This window comes from Giraffa tippelskirchi, chromosome 13 (assembly GCF_054371585.1).
Source record: "Giraffa tippelskirchi isolate mGirTip1 chromosome 13, T2T-mGirTip1v1.2.pri, whole genome shotgun sequence".
Taxonomy (NCBI): domain Eukaryota; kingdom Metazoa; phylum Chordata; class Mammalia; order Artiodactyla; family Giraffidae; genus Giraffa; species Giraffa tippelskirchi.
The window spans coordinates 30493253-30512954 of record NC_137287.1 but is presented as its reverse complement, the minus strand read 5'-3'; the positions used below and the strand labels follow the sequence as shown (position 1 = coordinate 30512954).

General features: G+C 45.2%; 1 protein-coding gene across 2 annotated transcripts in view; it reads left to right on the top strand.

Moving 5' to 3' along the window:
* Window positions 1-19702, top strand: part of SNX29 (sorting nexin 29) — a 585715-nt gene that overhangs the window by 196817 nt on the left and 369196 nt on the right. For both annotated transcript variants that reach the window (XM_081560361.1, XM_081560362.1), the window contains one exon: window positions 14301-14383. In XM_081560361.1, the coding sequence (XP_081416487.1) occupies window positions 14301-14383 (83 nt within the window). The remainder of the gene's footprint in view (window positions 1-14300; window positions 14384-19702) is intronic.

The following is a 19702-nucleotide window of genomic DNA, read 5'->3' as shown; positions in this document are numbered from 1 at the left end:
CAGAAATACATGTGCTCGTTTTAACAACAGGGGTGAGGTTGTATGCCCTCCAAAAGGAGGTGGGACTGGAGTTGGAGGTCTGAGGAACATACACAGTTTGGGAAAAATGTATGTTTGTGTGTTACTTTGCAATGAGCTTGGGGGTGACTGTAAACACCACAGAGGTGGGGGATTTATGCCTCCCTTCCTGTCTTTTGTTGATACCAGCTTGGGACATCATTTTCGGATAGCTTGGTCGCTGAGCCACGTTCTTCTAGTAAGGGTGTGGTTATGGGTTGGTACCTAGCAGACTGGTCCGTTCTTTGGTACCCTGGGACCAGCGTCTGGCCGGGGGAAGGCAGAATTCCTGTTCCTGCCTTTCTCTGTGATGCTTTGATGCCTGCAAATTACCAAAGGCACTTAACAGTTTCGTTGGTTTTGTTTTGAGTAATTACCCTTTGAGTGGTGCTGTCTAGGGCTGCCGGTTGTTTGTTCCCAGGGCAGGCATAATTGCTTTGACTTACACACATTAATTATTGCAGTCATTGGAGGCTGTTCGGGAGGTACTTTCCCCCTCTTTGATGGTTTGCTTCCTTTCCTGATGCTTTTAAAGAAAATTGCAGGGTGGCCCACAGGCGTGTTTGGGGCTGGTGGTGGGAGCCGGCAGGGCTGTTTGGAATCCTAGAGATGAGACCTGAACACATCTCTTGTCTCAGCTGCCGCCACCCCAGTCCCCTTGGTCCTGGCCATCATCATCTCTTCCCTGGATGGAGAAGCACAGCAGCTTCCTTCTGGTCTGACGCTTGTCCCCTTTCTACCCTACTCTTTGTTTCTCCCACATAGCCTGCCATTCCCCTGCTGACCACCTTCTGTTAGCAGCCCTTGGGGCTTAGACTAAAGTTCACACCTCGAGGTCCCTCATGATTCCTCACCTGCTCCAGCCTCCTTGGCTTCCCCAAGTTCCAGGAACAGGCCAGGCACTGACTGGCCTTGGGGCTTTTCCTTGGTTTGTTTCTCTGCCCAGAACCTCACTGCTCCACCTGTGGTCCAAGGTGTGGTGACACCGGCATCTTTTGAGGGCCTGGTGGAAATGCTTTCTCAGGCTCCACCCAGACAAGCTGAGTCAGAATCTGGATTTTTGCAAGGTCTCCAGGGCCACCTCCCCCACTGCTACACAGTCCACTTCCTTGAGATCTTGCCTCTTTGTCACCTTTTAGAAAGGCCTTCTCAGAGTCTTTGTATCTTTTTCTAAAGATACCTAAATTACCCTTTGTATCTTTTTCTCTTGCTTCATTTACTTATTTTTACATTAATAGGCCTTGGGGAGCAGTTTTAGATTTACAGGAATGTGAACAGAAAGCCCAAAATTTCCCACATACATCAGTGCCCTCCTCCCTGGGATCCTCTGTTATTAGCATCTTGGGTTGAGTTGGCTACATTTGTTACAATCGATGAGCGATGTGGGTCCTTTATTACCAGTCAGAGTCCATGTTTACATTAGGGGTCGCCCTTGGTGGTGGACATTCTGTGGGTTTGGACAGATGGTGACATATGTCAACTGTTGCACCATCATACAGGCCAATTTCATCCTAAAGGTCTCTGTGCTTCACCCGTTCATCCCTGTCTTTGAATCCCTGTCAACCACTTCTGTGATCTTTTTACTGTCTCAAGTTTTGCCTTTCTCAGAGGGTCATGTAGTTGGAGTCATGAAGTTATAGTAACCTTTTCAAATTGGCTTCTTTCACTTAGCAATATGCATTTCAGTTTCTTCCGTGTCTCTCAATGACTTGATAGCTCATTTCTTTTCACTGCTGAATAATATTCTGTTGTCTGGATATACCATTTGTTTATCCGTTCACCTATCAGAGGACATCTTGATTACCTCCAAGTTTTGGCAATTACAAATAAAACTGCTAAATATTGTGTGCAAGGTTTTGTGGGGATACGCATTCTTAACTCCTGTGGGTAAACACCAAGCAGTGTCATTTCTGGATCATATGGTAAGAGTGTTTAGTTTTGTGAGAAGCTGCCAGACTCTCTTCCAGCATGGTTGTCAGCATTTTTCCTTCCCACCAGCAATGAATGACGGTTCCTGTTGCCGCACAGCCTCGCCAGCCTTTGCATTTGTCAGTGTTCTGGGTTTTAGCTCTTCTACCAGGTGTGGCTTTAACACTTGATAATTCTCATTGTTCTCCAAAGCCTGTGCCTTGGCTGGTTTGACCACCTCTCCTTTGTGACTGTCACTTCTGCAAGTGTAGGGACTTAGTCTTTCTTGTTCCCTCCTCCATTTCTGTTTTCAAAACAATACCTGGTGCACAGTGGGTTTCAGGAAAGCCTTTGTTGAATAAATTATATACTTCCTGCAACAATCCGGTGAGGGTCTCAGTATTCTTCCTTTGTTTGGATGAGTAGACGGAGCTGCAGAGAGAGACACCACCCTTGCACACACTTGTCTAGAGGTGAAGTCGCACTTTGACAGATGAGGGACTCGAGGGTCAGGAATGAGTCACCTTGGGTACTTTATTTGTCCTGTTTGTCATTCTTACTTCCCTGTTCCTTGGCCCTAATTTGAGGATCAGAATACCTGATAGAATAGTTGTAAGGGTTAAGTGAATATAATAAGTAAAGCTATATTAATTATCAGGTGTGTAACAAAGTAACCCAAAGTTTAGTAGATTAAAACAACATGTTTATTTATTTATTAAAAAAATTAAGAAATATATTTATTTGGCTGCGCTGAGTCTTAGTTGCAGCATGCAGGATCTTTCATTGCGACATACAGACTCTTCAGTTGTAGCATGTGGGGTCTAACTCCCTGACCAGGGATGAAACCTGAGCCCCCTATATTGAGAGCATGGAGTCTTAGCCCCTGGACCACCAGGAAAGTTCTCAACAACCTATTTATTATCTCATGGTTTCTGTGGGTCAAGAATCTGGACACATGGCTTAGCTGGTGCCTCTTACTCAAGGTCTGTCTTGATGTTGTAGTCAGGACACTGGGTGGAGTTGTGTTCATTGCAGGGCTCCGCTGGGCTTGGAAAATCTGCCTCTAAGTTCACTCAAGTGGCTGCTGGCAGACCTCTTCCTCACTGTGTGCCCCTCTTTCAGCCTGCCCGGGTGTCCTCAAGACAGGGAGCTGGTGGCTAGAGGAGAGAGAGAGGAGGGGCGGGGCGGGGAGGGAGGGAACGTGCAGAAGCTGGAGAGCACCCCAGGTAGCTGTCATAATCTCTCTCTTTTTTTCTCTACATCAGTATTATATCTCATTTATTTAGTTTTGGCACTAGTGGTAAAGAACCCGCCTGCCAATGCTGAAGATCCAGGAGTCGAGGGTTCAATCCCTGGGTGAGGAAGATCCCCTGGAGGAGGTCATGGCAACCCACTCCAGTATTCTTGCCTGGAGAATCCCACAGGCAGAGGAGCCTGGTAGGCCACAGTCCATAGGGTTGCAAAGAGTCGCACACGACTGAAGTGACGTAGCAGGCATGCATATTTTTTTTTTTTTTCTTTTACATAGTTTTAAAAATTTATTAATTTTTTAATTGAAGGATAATTGCTTAACAGAATTTTGTTGATTTCTGCCAAACGTCGACATGAATCAGTCATCGGTATACATGTCCCCTCCCTCCCAGACCACCCTCCCATCTTCCTCTCGATTCCACCCCTGTAGGTTGATACAGAGCCCCTGTTTGAGTCCCCTGAGTCATACAGCAAATTCCCATTGGCTGTGTAGTTTACATATGGTGATGTAAGTTTCCATGTTACTCTCCCCATACACCTTCCCCTCTGCATATTTATTTTTTAATCAGAGGATAATTGCTTTACAATGTTGTGTTAGTTTCTGCTGCACAACAGTGTGAATCAGCTATATGTGTACATATATCCCCTCCCCCGTGAGCCTCCCTCATAGTTTTTTAATAACTGATCTCACCGCTGACAGCCCATCCCTTCTGCTGTTGGAAACGAATAGTAAGACCCATCTGAACTCAGTTCAAGGAGTGGTTATTGCACACAGTCGCCAATCCTGGGGTCTCTGGGGGACAGTTCAGAGCTGGCTCACCACAGCAGTGTGCAGGACAGCGCTTGGTACCTGCTGAGCACCTTGTAAGGGTTTCGATGGTGCTGCCGCCCCCCCCACCGTGCCCCCCTCCTCTTCCTTCCTCCACCACCTCTACGGTGGCATCAAGGAGTTGGTAAGAACTGGAGCTGAGAGCTGAGCCCAGCTTTGTCTGCTTCCGGATGTTTCCAGTTTCCTCTGCTGCGTCCTCCGGTTGATTGTCTGCTCTGCATCGTGGTCGCCTGAACAAACCCCCCACCCCCACCCCCCGGATGCTGAACTGCAGGGTGGGGGGCAGGGTCCTTGTTCACATCAGCCCTTGTTCAGTAGATGCTTTTTGATGACCATGCTTGTAAAACCCCCCTCAGGGTAACCTGTGGTCGTGAGAACAGAGTCTCCCTTTGTGCATCCTGGGAAAAACACACTCTTTAAAGCACAGCCATTGTGATCTGGGTCTAACGCATATTCCTAAAGAAAAAGAGGAATGACTGTGAGTGAGTGCCTCTGGGTGTTGGTCACTGACTTTATACCCAGTTTATACTCTCATCGTCTCAGCCCTGCAAGGCTCCTCACCTCCTACTTGGGAACTGAGGTGTCCTGGGCTCAGAGAGCTGTTGGCCCCCACCTGGGAGGGACAGGATGGGTATGTGAACCCAGACCTGGGTAACTCTCAAGCCAGACAACCTGCTTCCTCTTTGGCTTTATGCGTATAAAGGATCCATTGTTTTACCGTAAAAGCCTGCCAGGGTATAAGTCCAATACTGATTGAACAAACTAAAAGCCTGAAGCAATTGGGAACAGTGGGTATTTGGTTACTTTTTTAGGTGTGATGCTGGTGTGGGGATTAGATTCAAATAAAGACTCCGCACCACTGAGAGGTAAATCCTGGCATTTTTATGGATGATCTGTCTGAGATTGACTTCAGAATAAGTTGACGAGGGGGCTGTGGGTGTATGTGTGCGTGTGCTCAGTTGCGTCCAACTTTTTGTGACCCCATGGACTGTAACCTGACAGCCTCCTCTGTCCAGGGAATTTTTCAGGCAAGAATACAGTGAGTTGCCATTTCCTACTCCAGAGGATCTTCCCAACCCAAGGATTGAACCCACATCTCTTGCATCTCCTGTACTGGCAGGTGGCTTCTTTACCACTACGTCACCTGGGAAGCCCTGGGGCTGTGGGTAGGTGAGGCTTGAAAAGAAATAAGACTAGTTGTGAGTTGGAGAGCTGGGTGGTGGGTCCATGGAAAGCTGGCTAAGGCTAACCAGGAACCCAGAGTCTGGTTAGCTCCTGGAGACAGTCTTATGCATGACTGGAATAGAACCTTACTTTACTTTTCAACTGCAGCAGCCTGTACCTATTCAAAAGGAAAAATTAAATTGAAAGAATTGGGGGGATAAGTGAAGCTCAGAGAGGCCAGGGAATTTTGTCCTTTTTATTTGTTTGTTCATGTGTTTTCAGCACCTCGATCAATGCTTGGCAGTCAGTAATACCTGCTGAATGAATGAGAGCATTGATCCCTTTTTGTAGCCAACACTCTAGCCCCCATCTGGCTGATGCTTTGGTTAACTAGTGATGCATTCTGCTGCTGCTGCTGCTGCTAAGTCGTTTCAGTCGTGTCCGACTCTGTGCGACCCCATAGACGGCAGCCCACCAGGCTCCGCCGTCCCTGGGATTCTCCAGGCAACAACACTGGAGTGGGTTGCCGTTTCCTTCTCCAATGCATGAAAATGAAAAGTGAAAGTGAAGTCCGTCAGTCGTGTCTGACTCTTAGCGACCCCATGGACTGCAGCCTACCAGGCTCCTCCGTCCATGGGATTCTCCAGGCAAGAGTACTGGAGTGGGGTGCCTTTGCCTTCTCCGAGTGATGCATTCAGTAGAGGTTAAATCCAATTGTCTGGCCACGTTCACACCCTGGTCTATTCTGTTTGGATTTTAAGGCATCTTATGCTCTGATGTGAGCAGTCAATTTCCAGAGAATTAAGGGGGTAATAAAACAGTCGAATCTAGAATGGGACATAAGCTGATTTTAAAATTTTTTATTTTATTTTTTATAATTTTCTTTCTTTTTGGCTTTGTTGGGTCTTCATTGCTGCGAGGGAGCTTTCTCTGGTTGCGGCAAGCGGGGGCTACTCTCTAGCTGTGGTGCGTAGGCTTCTCATTGCGGGGGCTTCTTTTACGACATACTGGCTTAGTTGCCCTGCGGCGTGCGGCATCTTCCTGGACCAGGGATTGAACCTGTGTCCCCTGCATTGGCAGGCAGGTTCTCAACCACTGGACCACCAGGGAAGTCTTAAGCTGGTTTTTGATTCTGCAGTTGAGTCAGGATCTCGGGAAGGAAAGTTCAGGCTCCCCTTGAATTCCGCAATCCTCACTGCCCTGAAGTCTCACGGGACTGCTGCAGTGTACGGACCTCTGTGTGCTGGAAGCCAGAGCAAGCCAGGCTTGATTGTCTTTTTTGTGTTGATGGCCTCGTGTGATGCTCGTTTATGCCTCACAAGTCTTTTGGAGCCATATCTCAGAGTTTCGAATTGGCGTCTCCTTTCATCTGAGCCACATTCAAAGCTGCACCCCTGTCAACAGTAACATTTGCTTGATCGTCTTTCTTAAAAGGAGATAAATCATAGAGACAGCAAGTAGAATGGTGGCTGCCAGGGGCTGCCGGGGTTGAGTGGGAATGGAGGGTTATTGTTTAATGGGTGTGGAGTTTGTTTTGCCAGATGAAAAATGTTCCAGAGATGGGTGGTGCTGATGGGGGCACTGAAATGTGAAGGTACTTAACTCCACAGCACCGTATACCTAAAGGTGGTTAAGATGGTAAATTTTATGTCACGTGTACTTTATCACAATTAAAAATTGGAAAGAGGGCAAACCAAGTCTGCTCTGTCAGATGCTCACTTTGTTACTGTTACTCTTTTCTGTCTTCCCCCTGCCCCACCCGTCCACAGTTGGCATGCCCATGGCTGTATGGTGTCCTTTTCAGGTGCCCATGTGATGGACCCTGGTCAGTCACCTCCCGTCTCACTCTTTTTTATTCACTAGATTTTTTGGTTTTAATGTCTACGCAGTTAAATTCAAGTTTTAAAGGTGTTCAGTTGGCATGGGTTGTAAGCTGTACATCGAAGAATATAACCCCATCACCACAGTCAGGAGACGATAGTTCCATCACCTCCAGAAGTTCTCCCCCACAGCCCCCTTGTGATCTCTCCCCTCATGCCTAACTCTTGTCTGCCAGTGATTTATCCTTCTCCCCTGTAGTTTTAACTTTTCTAGAGTATCAAATACATAAAATCACTATATATATATATATATATATATATATATATCTCACTGTATATATCACTATATATACTATATAGAGTATATAACCTCTGGAACTGGTTTCTTTTATTTAGATGTTTCTGAGATACACCCAGGTCATAACATCCCTGGATACCACATTCAGTTTTATGACCAGCAGTATCCCTTTGTATGGATGGACCAGGGTTTTACCATTTACCCATTGAAGGGCGTTTGAATTGTTTGCCATTTTGGTGATTATGCATGGTGCGGCTATAAACATCCATGGAGAGATTTTGTGTGAACAATGAAAGGTCATTTCCCCAGGAAAAATACTCAGAAGTGAGCTCTGGGTCATACACATGTGTCTGTTTAAAGCTATTTGACTGTTTTCCAGTGTCCCCAAACTTTTGTGTATTCCTACACAGTGTAATTAAGAGTTTTAGTGGCTTCAAGATTCCCCCTGGCACTTAATGGTGTCATTAGATTTTTTAAAGCTAATTTAATATATTCATAGTACTATTTCATGGATTTTGATTTGTATTTACCTAATGAATAATGATGATTAACATCTTTTCATGTGCTTATTTACTGTCTGTTTATCTTCTTTGGTGAATTGTTCAGGTCTTTTGCCCTCCTCTCCTGCCTGTTTTTGGTTAGTTATGTTTTGTTTGTTCTGAGAGTTCTTTCAGATAGGAGTCTTTTACTGAGTTGTAAATACTTCTTCCCATCTGTAGCTTGTCTTCTCCTGCTCTTAACGATGACTTTCACAGAGCAAATCAAGTTTAACTTTTTTTTTGCCTATTATGGCTCATGCTTTTGGTGTTCAATGTAAGAACTCTTTGCCTAACCCCAGTTTCGGCATGAAGACTTTCTCAAGTTTTATACTTTTTTTTTTTTTTTTTAATATTTCTTTATTTGACTGCACCAGGTCTTAGTTGCAGCATGTGGGATCTAGTTCCCTGACTAGGGATTGAACTTGGGGCCCATGAGTTGGGAGCCTGGAGTCTTAGCCGCTGGACCACCAGGGAAGTCCCTCAAGTTTTATACTTTTATGTTTTACACTTATATGTCTTCCAGTTCGACTTAATATTTGTATAAGGTGTGAAGTGTTAGTTGAAGTTTATTTTTTGATGTATGAATAGCCAGCTATTCCCAAACTGTTGAAAAGGTCATCCTTTTCCCTGAATCGCCTTCGTACCTTGGTCAAAATTTATTTGGCCATATTTGTGCGAATTTATTTCTGGACTCGGTTCTGTCGCTCTGCGTCTTTCCTTTGCCTGTGTTACATTCCTTGATTAAAGCTTTACAGAAAGTCTCAGAAGAGTGTGAGTCCTTTGACTCTCGCTTCTATTTCACAATGATTTTGGCTTCTGTAGTTTCTTTGCCTTTCTGTGTGAGTTTTAGAGTCAGCTGAGTATATGTGTAAGATCTCCTGCTGGGGTTTTTGTGGTACTTGCATTCAGTCTATAGATCGATTTGTCGATGGGCATCTTACATCTTAACGGTTTTGAGTCTTACAGCCTATGGACCTATTATTTACATCCATGCAGTCCTGTTTTGATTTCTTACACCAGTGTTTTATTAGCACACAGATCCTGGACATGTTTTTATTGGACTTACACCTGTGTATTTCATCCTTTATTTTTTTTAAAAAAACAACAACAACAAACTAATTTCATTAGGTAGAGCCTCCAGTACTGTGCTGGATAGGAGAGAGAGGTGAGAGAGGCTTCCCAGCTTGTTCTCGGTTGCATGGGGAAACCGTTCAGTCTTTCACCCCTGCGTGTGGTGTTAGCTGTACAGTTGCTCTTGTGTTTTGTAGGTCTGCTCTTAGTCTTCATATTACTGTTCTTTTCTAGTCTGCTAGTGAAGTGTGTTGATGGCATAGTAAACATTTCTTCCTCCTGATTTCATCATTCAGAAACAAGCTCTGTTAATATTGTGCGGTGTGTATATTCCTTCCTGCCTTCCACTATGTCTTGGTTATGGCACACAGATCTTTGTTGTATCACATGGAATCTTTTGTTGTGGCTCATAGACTCTCTAGTTGTGGCGTGCGGGCTTCAGTATTTGTGGCACTTGGGCTTAGCTGCTCCATGACATGTGGGATCTTAGTTCTCCGACCAGGGACTGAACCCACTTCCCCTGGATTTCAAGGCAGATTCTTTACCACTGGACCACCAGGGAAGCCCCAATATCCTGGCGTGTATATTTCTAGTGCAAATAAAAAGTGAAAGTCGCTTGTAATGCACTAGAACTATCCTGAAACCATTCCTCACCCTCCGGTCCACGGAAAAACTCTTTCACAAAACCGGCCCCTGGTGCCAAAAAGCTTGGGGACTGCTGCCGCTCTATATCATTTGTGTGCCATACATGGAAAACTGGTGTTTTTGAGGCATACTGGAGAATTGCCTACGTGTTAAAATACAAACAGTTTGGTGAAGCCCACAGATGATCTCCAGGATGTACCAGCTTTTTTGTGTTTTTTTTCTCCTTTTCCTGAACTGTGAGGAAGTTGTATCCCCCCCACCCCCACCCCCACTTCAGAGTGGAAAGAACTGGGTGGTTACTAAAGAGGCGGCAGGGAGGGGGCTGTCTTCGGGTTTCTCTTCCCTTTCACAGGATGCACTTAATCATTGACCCATCCCGTCATCTCATGAGGTGGCAAAGGAAACGGCATGCTTTTTTGATCATCAGGAATGATACATTCTACATGCTTCCTTTGTCTACAGGTTAAAGTTCTATTGCGTGTTAATCGCCCAGCCATGTCTGACTCTTTGCGACCTCAGGGACTGTAGCCTACCAGGCTCTTCTGTTCATGGGATTCTCTGGGCAAGAACACTGGATTGGGTTGCCATTTCCTCCTCCAGGGGATCTTCCCAACCCAAGGATCAAACCTAGGTCTCCTGCATTGCAGGCAGATTCTTAACTGTCTGAACCACCAGGGAAGTCCAGAGTTCTATTGGCTGGTTGCAAATTAGTCATTCAGAGGCTAGGAGTCATTTTCTTGGGCCTTTGACTTGTTACGTATTAATTTGTTTGTTTATTTGGCTGCATCAGGTCTTAGCTACAGTGCATGGATTCTCTAGTTGTGGTGAGGGGCTCAGTAGTTGTGGCACTAGGGCAGCTCCTGCCCCCAGACCCTCTTGTCTTATTTGTGTTACTCATAAGCCTCGTCTGTCTGCCTGCTGTGGTCATTGAGCCTGTATCTTATTTTCAGATTGTTATGAACGTCAGTTAAAATACTGGGCTGGATAGAACCACATGCGCGATGTGACCGTGTCAGCGTCCTTGATTTGCCATCAGACCATAGTTACAGAAGGTGTAACCCCTGGGGGAGGCTGGGCCAAGGGTATATAGGACCTGTCAGTAATATCTTTGCAACTTTCTGGGTCTATAAGTACTTCAAGATAAAAATTTAAACAAAGGCCTCATCTTGCCTGAGGTCAGCAGCTACTTGCCTCTTTGGGGCAGTCAGTGTGTCCTCCCTGATGTTTGTGTTTGTGTCAGGAGCAATTCTAGTGACCTGATAGTGTTCCTTTCCCACAAAAGGCAAACAGGTTCATTGACGCAAAGTTGGCTGGGATGAATTTATGGTTCCTAAAGCTGCCCATCCGTAGTGTATTCTCCACAACATCTCATCATTTTGATGAAAGTTGGATTTGTATTAAAGTTTTTGATCTTCATCTGTTAGATCGATCTCTGTTGTGGCAAGCAGGATCTTTAGTTGAGGCATGCTAACACGTAGTTGCAGCAGGCGGGATCTAGTTCCCTGACTAGGAATCAAACCCAGGCCTGTTGCATTGGGAGTTCGGAGTCTTAGCCACTGGACCACCATAGAAGTCTTGATATTTAGATAGTGTTAAGATGCTGTTAAAAGATGCCTCCAAACCAGAAGAAAAGCAGCCTCTTGAACATTTCAGTGCTGCTTGCAGAGTTGATAATGAACTAGGCAGCTGAGGGTGGGCCTGGATGGTGTGATCGGGTGAACTGAGACCTGACAGCCCAACACAACTCACCAGTCAATGGGCCTGAATAAACCTATCTCTTCTTGCCTCTTGCACGACATTCTGCACATATCATTGTTAAATTAGGCCATTTGTTGTTCAACCTAAGTCTTGTCTGACTCCTTGCAACCCCATGGACTGCAGTGCACCAGGCTTCCCTGTTCTTCATTATCTCCTGGAGTTTTCTCAGACTCATGTTCACTGAGTAGATGATGCCGTCTCACCATCTCATCCTCTGTTGCCCCTTTCTCCTCCTGCCCTCAATCTTTCACAGCATCAGGGTCTTTTTTAATGAGTCGGCTCTTTGCATCAGGTGGCCAAAATGTTGTCAGCATCAGTCCTTCCAATGAATATGCAGGATTGATTTCCTTTAAGATTGACTGGTTTGATCTCCTTTCAGTCCAAGGGACCCTTGAGAGTCTTCTCAGGCATCGAAGACCATACAGAGATGCATATCAATTTATTTCTCTCCCTTATTTTAAGCTATGTGCTTGGAATTCACACGAGGGGATTAGGAGTAAGCTGGGATGAATGACAAGAGCTGGCGATGGGATCCAAGAAAAGCAGCTGTATCAACACGTCTGTTGGGCAGTGTTTTCCTACCTGCAGATCTCCAGATTCCTTAGTTGTTTATTCACTTCAGACACTGGCTGTTTGTATCACACAGGAAGTGCAGCTGCCAATAGAAACATTTGTGACAGGCTGTCTCAGAGGAGGACAATAATTAAGGAACTCCTTCATGTCTGACTTTCTTTCAAGTTTCTGAGATGAATGTACAGTTTTAGGTGACACCTCAGTATATGGTTGTGTCTGCCGTTGGTACTTGTGTTCTTTCTGCCAAAATACAGTGCAGAAAAGCACAATGCAAAGTGCTATCTCTGTGGGCTGAGGTATAATAAGATGCATCAGAAACAGAGTCAGTGATTTGCAGTCTGCAGTTTGGCAGTCTGCAGTTTTTCCACTGAGTGAATATGTGGCATATTATTACCAAGGAATGGCATCTCCATCCATAAATAGATGGAATCAGAAGTTACCTTGGTGAATTGTTAAATGAGACAAACCAGTTGCAGAAAATTTTATAGTAGGATCCGGTTTCATAAAGTAAACTCTGAGTGTATCAGGTTTGTAGTGACTCTGTGAGCATGGAGGAGACATGAAATGTGTGTACCAGGTACCAGGTGTTTAATGGTGGTTGCCATGGAGAAGGATGTGTGGGACAGTAAACAGAGGAAAAAAATCTTCAAACAGAAAAATTTTGAGGCATGTGAAAGGTCTCTCACCTGTGAATAATTATATTCAGTGATGTATGTATGTGTGGGTGCTCATGCGTGCCTAGAGAGAGAGCTGATAGGATGGATGTAAAAATGTTGTTGTTATTCACTTGCTCAGTCATGTCCAACTCTTCGTGACCCCAGGGACTGCAGCATATCCCCGTCCTTCACCATCTCCTGGAGCTTGCTCAAACTCATGTCCACTGAGTCGGTGATGCTGTCAAACCATCTCGTCCTCTGTCGTATGTTTGTCCTCCTGCCTTCTATCTTTCCCAGCATCAGGATCTTTTCCAGTGAGTCGTTTTTTCGCATCAGGTGGTCAAAGTACTGGAGCTTCAGCTTTAGCATCAGTCCTTCCAATGAATATTCAGGGTAGATTTCCTTTAGCATTGACTGCTTTGATCTCCTTGCTGGTAAGAGACTCTCAAGAGTCTTAAGAAGTTAGTGAGGTTTATTTCAAGGATTTTTAGTGGAACTTTTACATTCCTTCTTAAATGTGTTCTGATTGAGTATTTGCAATGAGTGTTTTATTTTTTATAATCGTAAGAGACACCCAATCATAAAGCTGTTTTCATCGTAAGGCAATATTCCAGCATGCGGAAGAACACTTAGGCTTAAAACGTTGTGGGATAGGGAAAGCATAGAAGCAGAAAGTGGGGAAGAGGCATTTGTCTCTGGGGCCGAGGTGAGAAACCAGTTTCAAATCCCCAGAGAGACAGAGAAGCGCTCATTGGGGCCTTAGAGACATAGACCTGGGTTTGTATCTAGACTGGGTGCCTTGCATATGACCTTGGCATTGGCCACGTGACCTTCTCCATGCCCCAGCTCCTCTCCTGCAGAATGAGGAGGGTATTACAGGGTCACCGCACCTGACATACTGTTAGGTACTTAAGAGACATGCTTCCATTGAATGAAGAGCAGATGGATGAATACATGCATGCTTGAGTCACTGAGGTCACACATGTACAGTCTGAGCTCTGTGGTACATTCTCAGCAGATGGTATTTTTCCCTCCTGACCCTAATGCCCTAGTCCTCAGCCAGGGTACGTGGGGAGTGGATTTAGTAGAGTGGGATCTTGTCATTGCCTGAGTTTCATGTTCCATCCTAGAGTCTCACATGGGGAGAGGGGGTGGGCAGGTGGACTCGGTTAACTGCTTTTCGTCATCGTACCACACTTTGCTCATCTGTAAAATGGGTGTTGTTGTGCTAATATGTACCTTGGAAAGTTTGAATGAGATAGTAAAGACTTCATGTGGCGCCTGGCAAATAATGTTTAATATATGTAGTAGTTAATAAAAATACCGAGTGTTCCTCAAGTAAACAATACCTAGTATGTGTTTCTGTAAATGGACATACTGTAAATTTGTCCATTTTTAAGTTTCTGTAAATACTGCAGAGTGCCTGACACAGAGTCAGTACCTAACAGGTTGTTAGATTCAAATAACCTGAGGACAGCACACGCCAGCATCCTGAATTTTTGGACACTGGAACCAGTTAGCGCTTATTTCCACCATGAATGAGTGGTTCTTGAAGGTGTTACACAAACATGCCCTTGCTAACCTTGTCTTTTCCAGCAATGATCTCTAAAACAGAGTATATTAATATTTACCAGATGACACTGTGTATTTTCCTTACATAGATTTTCTTTCTTCCTTGGGTCTGAGTTGCCAATTTTAAAATACATTTTTCTGACGTTCTTGTACCCACAGAGAAAACGAAGTGCTCAAAGTGCAACTGAAGAAATACGTAGGCGCTGTCCAGATGCTGAAAAGAGAAGGTCAAACAGCCGAAGGTGAGGGGCAGAGGGAGGCCGGCTGGGGAGGGGGCTGCACCTTTGATCACCTCTGGGCCTGGCCCGGCAGACACTCAGCATGGGATGAATACACCTGCAGATGAGTTAGAAAAACGGTGCTGCTTAGGATTCTGGAAAATTAATTAGATGGAAGACCCTGCTCTGCATTCTTGCTAAATTTTAAGACTTACTGGCTGGACTGTTAGCAATCATTGTATCAGTTTGTGCAGTTAGAGAATTTTATGACTAAAGTCATAAGACATTTGCAGGTGGTGAACCTGTAGCACGACTAAGTCATGTCATGCCATGGGTGAAAGCAACAGAATGCCAAAGTGGCGGGGAATCAACAGGGTTAGGCTGATCAGGCTCCAACCCCAGCTCCAGTTCTGTTTCTTAATCTCTCTGTTCTCATCTATAAAATGGAGTCAGTTGGCAGCGCCTACCTCATGAGGCAATCCATGTAGACATCTTAGCATCATGCCTACCAGAGAGGAAGTACTGAGTAGATTTGTTGTTGTTCAGTCACTAAGTCTTGTCCGATTCTTTGCGACCCCATGGACGGCAGCACACCAGGCTTCCCTGTCCTTCACCATCTCCTGGAGTTGGCTCAAACTCATGTCCATTGAGTCATTGATGCCATCCAACCATCTCATTCTCTGTTGTCCCCTTCTCCTCCTGCCCTCAATCTTTCCCAGCATTAGAGTCTTTTCCAATGAGTCAGTACTTCACATCAGGTGGCCAAAGTGTTGGAGCTTCAGCATCAGCCCTTCCAATGAATATTCAGGGTTGACTTCCTTTAGGATTGACTGGTTTGATCTCCTTGCTGTCCAAGGGACTCTCAAGTCTGCTCCAGCACCACAGTTTGAAAGCATCAATTCTTCAGTGCTTAGCTTTCTTTATAGTCTAACTCTCACATCTGTACATGACTACTGGAGTAGATTTTAGCTGCAAATAATAATATTCTTGATCAGAAATACAAGTAGATAGAAAAGTGATCACCTGGCCAAGATCTTGCTAAATAAGGTGGCGCTGTATGCTTCCTCCCTGTGCGGTTTGGCTGCACTTTAACTGTCATGACTCTGCTGAAATGTTTCTTAGGTCAACCTGAAGACAGGGTATTTAACTTTAGCTGAAGTGTCTTGCAACCTTTAGCCAACTGACCAGAACAAGATTTTCTTAAACAAAAACAAGCCCTTGGATTGTGGACATTTTAACAGAGGGGAGTATGCTCCATGCTCACAGGTCTTGGGGGTCATCCAGTCCTGAATTCGAGTTCAGGCGCATCCTCCATAACTTGACCTCTTTGAGTTACTTTGCCATCTGAAAGAGGAAACGCCACATCAACGTTAGAGAAAATCACACCAGTGTCACGAGGGTTGTCGTGGGGATTTACCAAAACAGTGAATGCAAAGCCTTCATTCATATGGCACCCAGTGTATAGTTGGTATGCAGTACATGTAGTTATTTTTCTGTGTCATAGAGAGAGACAGGATTATAATCTGAGTGTGATTTGCATAGTAATATCACAAATGATTGGATTTTTTTTGAGTTTTTGTATTTATTGTGGTCTCCATTTGATGAGGTTCAACACGTTGGTTTTCTTTTTACTTTTGTTTGATAGCATGCCTTGCTCTCTTCATCCCTAGGTTGTAACTGCTACCAGTCTGGGGGTTATCACTGCAGCATTAGTCTTGTCTTTCTCAGGGGGACCCTCAGCCTTTCCATACAGATACTGCTCGTGTGGCCTGGACTCCATCTCATTACACGGGGTTGTGTCTGCGTTGGCCTTGTGACTCCTCCCTTCTCATCTTTGTTTCCCCAGCACCTGGCTTTTGTAGCCAATTCATTTCATTCACTGCATGTTTTGAATAAGCAGTTTAGCCCTTTATCCTTTCCAAGCAAGTTGAAGTCTATTCGCATTTGACTCAGTAATCCTGGGATGAGTAGGTGTTTTCCCTGTGTTTTAAAATATTCATTATTAGAGGTTCAGGAGAGCTTAAAAGTCTTCTCTGTGGCTCTGCGGTGGAAATGAACTCAGGTCATTTCCTTTTAAATCCCTGATTCTTTGCCTTACGAACTTCCTGAACTAGTGTTCAGAGGCCTTTCCTGGGGAACCAAGTACCCGTGCCTCACCTCGGGGGGTCTCGGCACGGGGGCAGGGGGGCTCTCGATTTGCACGTTTAGATGTGTGACTCCCATGCAGGTGACCTGTGGACTATGCCGCCACTGTTTTTGAAATCTACACTCTCCCCTCACTGAAATTTAATTTGATGCAATAAGAAAATTAAACCTGGGGCAGGGAGCACCACTGGGCTTGAATTTTATTTAAAATCTGCAATACTATATAGTACATTTCTGAATAGGAGCATTTTTGGAATGAGTCGTCCTGCCAGCCCCCAAACAGAAACTACAACCTACAGAAGGGTTTCTCACCACAGCCAAAGTCAGTTTTCCTAAGACCCAGCTTGAATGCGCTGAGCCAGAGCCAGGTATGTGGTAACCCTTAAGTGGAACAGAGCAGAGAGGGTGAAGCACACATTGTCACTCATTCACAGTCCTGTTGGTGTTTGTTGTTCAGTTGCTCAGTTGTGTCCGCCTCTTTGTGACCCCGTGGACTGCAGCACGCCAGGCTTCCCTGTCCATCACCAGCTCCCAGAGTTTACTCAAACTCATATCCATTAAGTCTGTGTTGCCATCCAACCATCTCATCCTCTGTCACCCCCTTCTCCTCCTGCCTTCAATCTTTCCCAGCATCAGGGTCTTTTCCAATGAGTTGGCTCTTGGCATCAGGTGTCCAAAGTGCTGGAGTTTCAGCTTTAACATCAGTCCTTCCAATGAACACCCAGGACTGATCTCCTTTAGGATGGACTGGTTTGATCTCCTTGCAGTCCAAGAGACTCTCAAGAATCTTCTCCACCACCACAGTTAGAAAGCATCAATACTTCAGCACTCAGCCTTCTTTATGGTCCAACTCTAACACCGGTACATGACTACTGGGAAAACCATAGCTTTGACTATCCAGACCTTTGTTGGCAAAGTTCCTTTTCAAAAGTCCCTTTTGCAGTCCCTTACCACTTTATTTTCACCAGGTCATAGAAGACCATCTACCATATCTGGGAGTCATCCTGGGTGGAAGGTCTTTATGAAAGTCTTTCAGGCATGAACTGAGTGATACCCTTTTCTTCCTTATTTAAGTCCTGCATTTTATTCTTTCTTCCATGTAAGTAAAATTCGTGAGCACCAGCTAACATGCCAGACACTAGCAAGCAGCCTCATTAGAAGATGTGCTTTCAGAAATTGCGCTCTGGCCTTTCCAGAGCTTTTACCTAATTTTCAAGTGATGTCATCTACTACTCAGAGAAATTGGGACTCACTCCTCAACCCCAGCCAGTGGCTGACTCAGTTTGTTGAAAACTATGGAGTACGTGCCCTAGCCAGATTGGGGTGCCTTGGGGTGCCCTTATCAGGCTGTGGTATCTTGAGGGTGCCCTGGACAGGCTGGAGTGGGGGGCTTGGGATTTCCGGGGAGCTGGAGGACAAGGGGCAGGGAGAGGTTGGCCAGGGAGAGCCTTTTCTGATCCAGGATTTCTGTGGCTAGTGATGTTAGGTGGACATAGAGGTATGGACCAGCTACTCAAATTCTAGGTGAGAATTCAGAGTGCTTTTTCCACAAGAGAAGCCTTTTAGTTTGAGGCTATAAAGCTTTTTTTTTTTTTTTTTTTAAATTCATTTGGACAACAAAATGTTTGTGAAACTGAGCTCATCAGTAGGAAGGAGAGTGAGAAATCATTGAAGCCCCAAATGCCTTCAGGATTGAATAGATGGCTGAGGGCTGTATTGGGATTGTTATATTCATTGTTGTGGGAAGTGCATTCAAGATTAAGAAAAAAAAAATCAACTTAAAATGGATCTTTAGAATAGATTGCTGGCAATCTTTAAGAGGTCAATCGGTAACTTTATTTCAATTCTGAGGTTATCATGACTCTTCTTCTCCCTCAAGTTATTTATGAAGCATCGATATAGGAATCTGACAAAAGTGTTCAAAATGATGTCTTTATTACTGACAGTTGGTTGGAAACTCCAGCTTGACTGAAGCCAGAATCACACTCCCCGGTGCACTGCCTCCCAGGTGTAGACCCTCGGACCCCCTTATGAGACGTTGTTGGGTCTGCTGAATGATGCCCACCCAGTGGGGGCCAAGGAGGAGGGTGATCCAGGGGGGCGTTCTCTTCTTAACTCAGCATCTCCATTTGACTGAGGATCTCACCAATCATGTAGGAGGTGGGGAGTGAGGCTGAGCGTGTGTTAATGGGGGATGTCTTCTCATGGACGTATGGCCCAAGGTGGGGGGGCCCTATGATAAGATCTGTGATGACTGCAGATCTTTCTGAGTGCCCCCTGAGGGAGATGCCAGCAGCAGGTCTGGGTCAGCAGTGTCATTCCCTGAGTAGGCATGTCCTCCATCACGCCTGCCCATCTGGGGAAAGGCTCTGTCAACAGAAGGCAGGCTTGTTTCACCTGTAGCTGTGACCTTTCTCCAAAGGAGTCACCACATCCTAGTCCCTGTACATGTCCCCACCAAAATAGTGGTCATGGCCAAAGCGTTTGGGAATCACTGTGCGTTCCACATTCTCCTTGCTCATCGTAATTGCTGTTAGTGAACGAGGGACCCCTGTGCCAAAGACACTGAGGACTTCCCCAGGGCAACTGACTTAGAGGCCATGTAAGTTTCTATGCCTCAGTTTCTTCCTCTGTAAAATGGGGACTGTAGCAATACCTTCCTCATAGGGTTTTGGGGGAAGAAGAGATAGATTAGTGTATGGAAAGCACTTAGAATAATGTCTGATATGTAGCAGCCACTCGGTAAATATGACAGTTATTGTTATTACTATTTTTACTGTCTCACTTTCTCTCTCATGGCCCCTTTGAACACTTGTAAAATTAGGATTTATTAAAATAGTATATATACTTCATAGGTTGTTGTGAGGATTACCTGTTAAGAGGTATAATTCAGATAACATGCTGGGATATAGAAAATGCTGTGGTGGGTGGAATGTCAGGCCTCCAAAGATGTCTGTGTCCTGATCCCTGGAATCCGTGCCCACACCACCTTCCACGGTGAAAGAGACTTTAGTTGTTGTTGTTCAGTCGCTCAATCATGTCTGACTTTTGTGACCCCATGGACCGCAGCCCGTCAGGCTCCTCTGTCCATGGGATTCTCCAGGCAAGAATACTGGAGTGTGTTGGCATTTCCTCCTCCAGGGAATCTTCCCAACCCAGGGATCAAACCCACATCTCCTGCACTGGCAGGCGGCTGCT